At 38.2% G+C, this 8503-nt stretch overlaps 1 protein-coding gene across 5 annotated transcripts in view; it reads left to right on the top strand.

Moving 5' to 3' along the window:
- The first annotated feature begins 351 nt into the window (after positions 1 to 351).
- Positions 352 to 8503, top strand: part of Tp63 (tumor protein p63) — a 210897-nt gene continuing 202745 nt past the window's right edge. For 3 of the 5 annotated variants that reach the window (NM_001127339.2, NM_019221.4, NM_001127341.1), the window contains exon 1: positions 718 to 926. In NM_001127339.2, coding sequence (NP_001120811.1) covers positions 865 to 926 — 62 coding nt within the window. In that variant the 5' untranslated portion in view covers positions 718 to 864. Of the gene's footprint in view, positions 927 to 8503 lie in introns of all 5 variants that reach the window. The other 2 variants (XM_017597881.3, XM_006248500.5) reach the window with 2 other exon arrangements.

The raw sequence follows: 8503 nt of genomic DNA, 5'->3' as shown, positions 1-8503 counted from the left end.
TCCTATTTTAATATCACATTAAAATACTATAACTTACATCTGTATGGATAAAAATCACCACAGGCTATTTTTTTTTAATTTGGAGAAGAAAATATTTCTAAATACATAGGCATTCTCTCTCTCTCTCTCTCTCTCTCTCTCTCTCTCTCTCTCTCTCTCTCTCTCTCTCTCTCTCTCGTCGAAACCAAGAGTGAGTTCTAGGTTAAATATAATCAAGGAATTTCCCTGTCTTTGCTATTTGAGATTGTGACCACAACAGGCGGTTGGCTGAAAGGGAGGCTGAAGGGGGGTTGGGAGGGGAAGAAGAGGGGGAAAAAATACTCTCCTAAGCGTCTCTGCCAAACAGTCTAGCCACAGCAGCACTGACAGGAGCTCTCAAATCAAATCAGAATACAGATACAAGGAGATGTTATTCAGTTGGAACAAGGGGGACATTTATTAACTCAGTGACAAGTCCTGGCTCCCGTGATTAAACTCTGATGCCATTCATGCCAGCACCCAATCACGGACAAGACCAGAAGTTCAGAGATGCCTACAAATTGCCAACAAGTGTGGCCACTCTATGTCAAGGGCTCTAAAACTGTGGCAGAGAGGAAGAACAGCTTTACAGAGGATGCCCAGCTGGTAAGAGCTGACTGTTTATGATGCTCCGGTCACTTGAAGACGCTGATTGGCTGAAAGGAAGAAATGCTCCGCCTCTTAGCAAATCTGTGTAAAGGGGGGAAGTGTCTAAACTTCTATGTCTGATGGCATTTGACCCTATTGCTTTCAGCCTCCTGGCTATATACCTAGATATTCTCAGGTGTATATGTATATTTTATAGAATTGTTCCCCATCTGTTGGTATCAAAGAGAGTTGAAGGAAATGAATTTTGAAACTTCACGGTGTGCTACCCTACAGTACTGCCCTGACCCTTACATCCAGCGGTGAGTTTAAATCAGACCTGACGTCTGTCAAAACTGAACTGGTGTGCCTGTGTATTCTGAGTGTTTCTGCTGTTTACTAAAGAAGCCCTCCTTGTTTAGTGGGCATAATGATACTACTTTGGACTTTGTGTGGACTTAAAGTGGTTTATAGACATCTTTTCTACAGTTACCTTATACTTTATTGAGTTACTAAGTGACAAAGTTTGAAGGCATCCATTTTTAAAAATTTGTCACACTACTGGACGAGAGAGAGAGAGAGAGAGAGAGAGAGAGAGAGAGAGAGAGAGAGAGAAGATGAGATAGGAGTTGGGAGATGTAGGTTGGAGGAGGGGGGGATGAGATTAATCATTATCAGAGAATTAATTAAAACGGTACTTAAAATATGTCACACCATTTTAAGATGTTAAAAAGTATTAAAATGTACCAGTTGCCATGCTCAGTCCCCACCCACCCAAGAAAAAAGAAATTTCATTGGGCAGGGATATAATAATGTATTGAGCAATCTTCAAGTCAACGAACACTGGAAATTTTGATTTATATCTTAAAACTAGATAGCCATTGTTATGTGCAACAGATTGTGGCTTGTCATTTTAGCTCTAAAGAATATTTTCTTTTTGATTTGTTTCAAAACAAACATCATCTTTTGACAAATACGACTTCTAAAACCTGTGATGAAACTGGATTTTTTTTTTTGTGTTTGTAGAAAAATATTTACCTAGCACTGAGAAGGAATATTAGCGAGAGTTCACAATAGTGTGCCTCTGTCAGGGGAAGAGACTGTTTCAAATTAGAGTTTGCTATTTTTAAACTGGTAAATGAAATCTGAAGAGTGTTTCCCGTGTAAAGTTATGGGAAACATTCACACCACACAAAGCACTGTGATGTTGTTAATTTAATGGCATGAGATTTGAAGGTGGAATTTGGTACTTTGTAAGACTTATGAGAGAGATCTAGAGTGTTGAAAACGGCAGGGTGAGAAAGGGGTTAAACTGACGCTTGCCACCTGTGCCTGTTGGAGGCTCACACTAAAATCTGAGTCCCAGTGCTGGGCAGGACCGGGTTACCATAGCATTGCCTTGGATTGTGAAAGGCTATTTATTTCTATCAGTATAATTCACCCTCTTGTCGGGATGACTCTTTCTCTTTTTGTGAGGTTTTCTGGTTGGAAAAACAGAAGAGAAAAGATACATGAAATGGGGAATACAGAAAGAGAAGATAGACTACAACCTCAAAGGAGAGAGACCCAGCCAGAGACAGAGAGATTGTTAATATCTCCCAGGTTGAAATGTGAAATGTAAATAGTCTCTTAACTCCTCAGTTGTTTTCTCTACAAGCATCAGTCTTAGCAAAAACAAATGGACCCAGAATCTATCTTCTCGGATGACCTAAACATTAAATTTATCTGGAGCTGGAGACAGGAATGACAACAAAGCAGAATGCCCAACTTTGAGTTCTCAAAGACCGTCCAGCAATCAGAGAAATCACTCATTCCATTCAGTAGCTTCTAGACTCATGTATCTAAGAACGGAGCTGTGAGTCAGCAGTCGCCTTTACCATGTTCCCTCCTGGGCCTCTTCTGAAGGCTGTGCTGGATTCAGAGTATGGACTAGTGAGCCCCTTCCCTCCTTCACACATCCTTCTGCAGGCATGTGTGCTGGTGGGTGGGGCACATCCATACATACAAGCAAAGAAATGGTTTTTCATGTATCCCTAAAGACCTGTCGCACATGGTTAAACAGAACCTAAGTTCTCAGAACACTGAGAGATTCAAAATAATCAAAGTCTCTTTAAACGATTTGAAATTTTAGAGTGCCTTTATTTCAATAGCTTTCCCAACTTGGGAGAAGGCGCAAGAATGTGTATAGAGCTGTGAGACTCGATTGACACAGTCTTGGAAGATTTATAAGAATATTTTTCTTAGGCTAAAATGTTTCCTCATTTATTATAAAAACAACCATAAAATAACATAGAAAGGACTATGTATACTAAGCCTCCTCTTGTAAGGTATATGTGTACAAAAGTTTATGAGAATACATGTGTGGTGGATCATGCTTGTAATCCCAGCACTCAAGAGGCTGAGGCAGGAGGATTGCATATTCTGGGCCAGCTACAGAGATCCTGTCTGAGAAGAAAAAAATTCCATTGCGTTCATTATTGAAATCTGATTAACTCTATAACACTTACGTATTTGATATTCAATGAGTCCTTAAATATCTTAACTTTTACACTAGATTAGTTTCCCACAGGTTACTCTTCTTAATGAATAAACAAGGAAGTGAAATGTTACAGGGGTGAGAGGAAATGGGGGAGGGGAAAATAAAATAAAACTATATTGCATGAATATGTTTCTTCAATAAAAAGAAGAAAACTGTATATGAACACAAGAGCCCAGCACTGCTCGCTTCGCTGTCCAATGGGTGAATAGTGTGAGTTGATTATTCTAAGCAGACAACTCTGGTAGTTCTCAGTTTACAGAATCTATTTTAAGAAAGACCAAATTTAATCATTCCACAATCATCGTCATCTACATACTTACACTTGTCTTTCCTGACCTTGTCTTTGAGAGAAGCTCAAAGAAGACTTTAGTTGTTAGTGTTGTATTAAAGAAGGACAGGATAGGTTGATATTTTTCACACTCTGCTATGATAACTCATGAATTTCCTTTTCTTATATAGAATAGAGTCAACAGCATGTATTATGGCTAACTGATGAATACTAATGCCAGCCAAAAAGGGACAGTTGAAATATACATTTCAAAGTAACCTATACTATAATCTATAGTACTTTGAAGTATAAAGATTTCACCCACTTTTTCTTTCCTTCCACCTGAACATATTGACATATTATGGATGTGATTGTGTTCTGAATCAATACTAATTTACTTCAGTCTTTGCAAAAGCTCTTCAGAAAAGAAGAAAGGCATTTATGTCCATGCAGCTTTGTGTTTGGCGAAATTCGCAATTACACAAAACAAGAAAGGATGGCTAAAAGTTACAAACTCCGTCATTCGATTCCCAATCCAATTCTAACAAAGATAATAGAGCAAGAATAAATGGTGCAAAATCAGCAAAGAAGTCAGTGGGTTAATTTCCTAATAAACAAAGCGTATGCACAGTAAGTCTATTTGCTCTATTTAGCCAAATACTCAAAGCAAATGTAGTAATCAATATGTAAACTCAAAGTTGATATTTATGATATAAATTGTGTCCTTTACACGAGTTTCTCTTAGCATCTGGTTTGCTAAGCACACTTTGAATCCATTCTGGGATGCATTCGATTCTTTTGAAATACCATTTCAAAATATAAGCCTGTGAAAAATTAAAATAAATAAAAAGATGTCATTTTGAAATAATGTGATAATTGAAGTAAAAAAACTAAAAGTGGATAACATTACAATGTGATCCATTTATACAATATTTATATTCTTTCTGTCAGCCTCTCTTTAAAGGCAGTTCATGGTGCTGGAACATCAATAGACTGTTTCTCATATAAGTGAGTTTTTGGTTTATTTGTTTGTTTTTGCTTAAAGGTCGGTTTTGTTAACTCTGCTTTATTAATAGATCGTAAGTGGAAGGGTGGTGACAGAACACATACAGAGGAAGACCATTTCTTTTGTGTGAGAAAACTCACATAAAAAGCAGAAACATGTCTCACACGGCCATCATCATCTGGTCTGTTCCCGCACTGGCACCCTTCTTACTCTGTGACCAGGAAAGCTGGCTTCCAAGGATGGCACTGACCGTTCCTCTGCCCTCTGCTTTTGTATTGATGTCAGATAATGGGAACATCAGGAAGAGAGTCAGCTCACCGAGAGTGAACTTAGACTATACTTTCTCTGGTGGACTTCTTGTCGAGCTTCCTACTAAGGCATGCAGGCCTAGTAAGAAGAGCTTCCCACAGACTCACGTTTTGAAGCAACTGCCGTCGCCTTTTTCTTTAATGTTCCCTATAATGAGCACTTGTAGACATTGCTAATTCCAAGGAGTCACAACAGTGCCATTATTTCTAATTACAGCTAGAATTAAAAACACAGATTAAAAACTCTTTGTGTGTTAGGAAGACTGCCTAAATAAATAGTACATAATACAATTTCTAGTGTTGGATAACAAATGTATGTGTATCTTTTGATGGGGAAATCAGACTTGGGCTTCTCTAATGACTATGTTTATCTTGCTGACGGTCTGTAAGAAGTACAACACATCGAAGTGAGCTCATATTGTCCACGTTCAGTTCTTATACGAAGCGAGCCCTAGGACAGGAACAAATAGATTACATCCCTTCAATTAAAGGAATATCAACTTAGAATTTATCTATATGGCCTAATATACACATCAGGTGTAATCATGAAGTACTTCAGGTTCCTAACCCAATGCTAATATAATTCTCTGTGTTACTTCTGGCACATTTGAATGTTCTGGGGACATGGAAATTTATCAACAAAGTGCATGAAAGATCTGGTTCACAGTTTCACCTTTAAGAGCATCTTATTATATGATTGTCATGAATTTCTTAAGCTGACACCTCTAATCTATAGTTCGCACATAAGCCACTTCGACTTGAAAATGCACCTCCTTCCTGCTCGGCTCTCTTCTGCTTTTTTGTGTCTAGTGAGCTAGACTGCTCTTGTCCCACAAACATGTGTGTTTTCACCGTGGACACTATTCAATGTACAGTAACAAACAAGGACATTCTACTTTACATACCATTCTCCTCCTTATCGTGTGTAAATTAAAACAAGAATCATTACAGGTCTCAACATTGTCTCATCTCTCTGAAGGTTTACACTTTAGAATTAAGTACTACGGACCTTAAAGGGGCTGAGTTGCCCGTCCCCAGCAACACACTAGCAAAGACAAGATGGAAATGTAAAAAGCTCCCATTCAAATTCAAGGCTCCGGATCAAAAATCACATTTATCAATAACAAGGTCATATTATTAGATTCATATAAGACCTTATAAGACTGGTCTCTCAGTGTATCTGATCCACTTGGAAGGTGGCAGTATGATGGCATCTATAAGAAGCTACATCTTATGTGAATAGACTATATTATATGACCAAAGGGAATAAGACAGCTACTAATTAAGGATTCCAATTAGCCAACTTTGAAAGAGAGCCTAATTTGGATTACCTATGGGCATACAGTGTGATCATGAGAGTCTTTAAAGTAGAAAAGTGAAAGTGATACAATATGAAAAAGATAACATAGCACAGCTACCTTACGGCTTTGAAGATGGATGAGTCATGGGGCAAGATAGACGGGCAGCTTCTGCAGGCTAGAAACATAAAGAAACAAATTCTTCTGCAGAGGGGACTGAGCTCTGCCAACACTGTGGATTTCAGCCGATATATAAGGCTTCTGACCCCCCAAACTAGAACATATAAAATTTGTGTTGCTTTCCAGCACTAAGTTTGGGGTAACTCGTTACAACAGCTGTAAGAAATGAATCTACCAACTGCCAGATATTTATCCTCAAAAAATAGAAACAAAAAAACAAACAAACAAAAAAACCTTTGTCTTGGTTTGGTATATTTGACCAATAAGTAGTCAGTCTCCTTATGTCAGTGTTTATGCTGCAGAGTCGGGGAGGTAGAAGCTAAATGAGATGCGTCCCATTCCCAGATTTCGGGGTACCTGTGTGGAAACAGCACAAGAATAACCTCGTTATTCTTGCATTATTAATAACAACAGTTAAACATGTGCTTAAGGGCAGATGAGTGGCTGTCGGGGGTCAGAACTGGAAGCAGCCATCTGAGAGAACCACCAAACTGGAGTAGTGACTTTTGTTAACCGTGTTGGTTAAGAGTTCCCAATTTGTTTTATGTGAAGTCAGAATTGACTTTTTGACAGTACCATTGTCTGAGGCCCCCATGTAGATTCAGGAGACATGGGGATGTTATATGCTTACTTCTAATTTTCCCAAGTATGGAGAGAAACGTCCCATCCATAATTGGTGGCTGTGATGGCTAGGTTTGGCTGGAGTCTTGAAATTGGTTAATATGCCAAAATGATTTGACTTGCCTAGTTATCGGGTCACCCTTGAAGTCACAGCTCTAGCGCTTCCTGTGTTCTGAGGCTCCTCACTCGTTTGAGATTTGAGATAGAGAAATTGAGCAAGCATTAAAGGAATGCAAAATCGGAATTTCTATCAAGTACTTCAGATGCCTCTCTTGTTTGCGCACCACGACCTTAGTGAAAGAACCTGAGACCCAGTTCCCCCTGAAGATGCATATAGCCTGGGATAAATCTTCCCCGAGCAGTACTGCATGGTCTTACTTTACTTAAAAGGCAAAAATGGATGTAAGATTAAAGTGACTATTGCAGTCTGTGAGGCAGGACAAGAAAGCAGAGTTTCTGATTAGCTGTTTTGAAGCTCAAATTTGTCTCGACAGGGCTTCCAGCTCCTTTAAAGGGTTCACAAGGATAGTCCTCCAGCAACAGTGATGGATGGATAAAGCACTGTAATTATGATCAAAGGCCACCAGCTCCTGCCTGGGTAATTACGCATTTCCCGGCTTCTGAGAGTCACTTTGTTCCATTCAAAAGAAGATGAGAAACGGACACAAGTGATGTGTGCTTATTGGTTAGTCAAGGTTTTGGAAATGACAGTTATTAAATTTTTTTTACCTTAAGCCATAAGAATTGGGGTAATAATTTAGATGGGAAAAACTAATTATGATTTCATTCTAATGTTTACTGGTATTATTTACCTTCTCCATTCTCAGTTATCTCTCTTTTTAATTATAAATTTGACTTTCTGAAGATGAGACCTGAAGCCAGTAATGCTGAGAAACAAGAATCTGAGGACCCACGTTTTCCTGCCACTTTCAAATCTCCATTACCTCTTGGAATTTTTATTTCAAATGACCAAATACAATTTGCCAGGTCCAACAGCAAACTCCCATTCTCAAATTCCATTAACTCGTTGCATCTCTTATAATTGAAGGCAAAATTAGTGGCACTAAAATAGTAAGTCTGAGAAAGCCTCTTAAGTCAAGAACTATGGAAGAGAAAGAAGCGTGATAATTTAATCGGCCCCATATTTACCCACAGTAGTTTTTTAACATAAGCTTCTTATTACATGTTTAATAACATGGGGTGCAATAAATGATCAAACAATACAAATTGATCATGAAGGAACATTGCGATACAGATATTAGTTTTTAATACTACATAGTGTGCTGCACCTGTAATTTGTTGATTATTTTTAATTAGCTTGGAATTTCATCAGTGTGGTCAGGTTTTAGACCATCATTTAAAATAGCAAATGTAAAATCCTTTATTTTAAAATAAGCATTGGCATTTCTTTCTTCTCATCTTATCCTAGTTCACAGATACTTTTCTATTTTCCTGACCAAGTTGAACAGTGTCATGTACTTCTTAATTACAAGTTAGAGTATACAAATAAGTTTTCAGAGAGAGGCCCTGCTTTCTTCCAGTTTTTCTAGGACATTGTGCCCATCTCTTAATATGAAAACAGTAAGAAGCATGGTTCTTTTTATAACTTGTTTTTCTTCAGCCAATGAATGAAAATGCATTATCTGATAGTATTTCTTTTTTTCCAACTAAACTGTTAGC

Source organism: Rattus norvegicus, chromosome 11 (assembly GCF_036323735.1).
Source record: "Rattus norvegicus strain BN/NHsdMcwi chromosome 11, GRCr8, whole genome shotgun sequence".
In the NCBI taxonomy this organism is placed as follows: Eukaryota; Metazoa; Chordata; class Mammalia; order Rodentia; family Muridae; genus Rattus; species Rattus norvegicus.
This window is presented reverse-complemented; position numbering and strand designations above follow the sequence as displayed.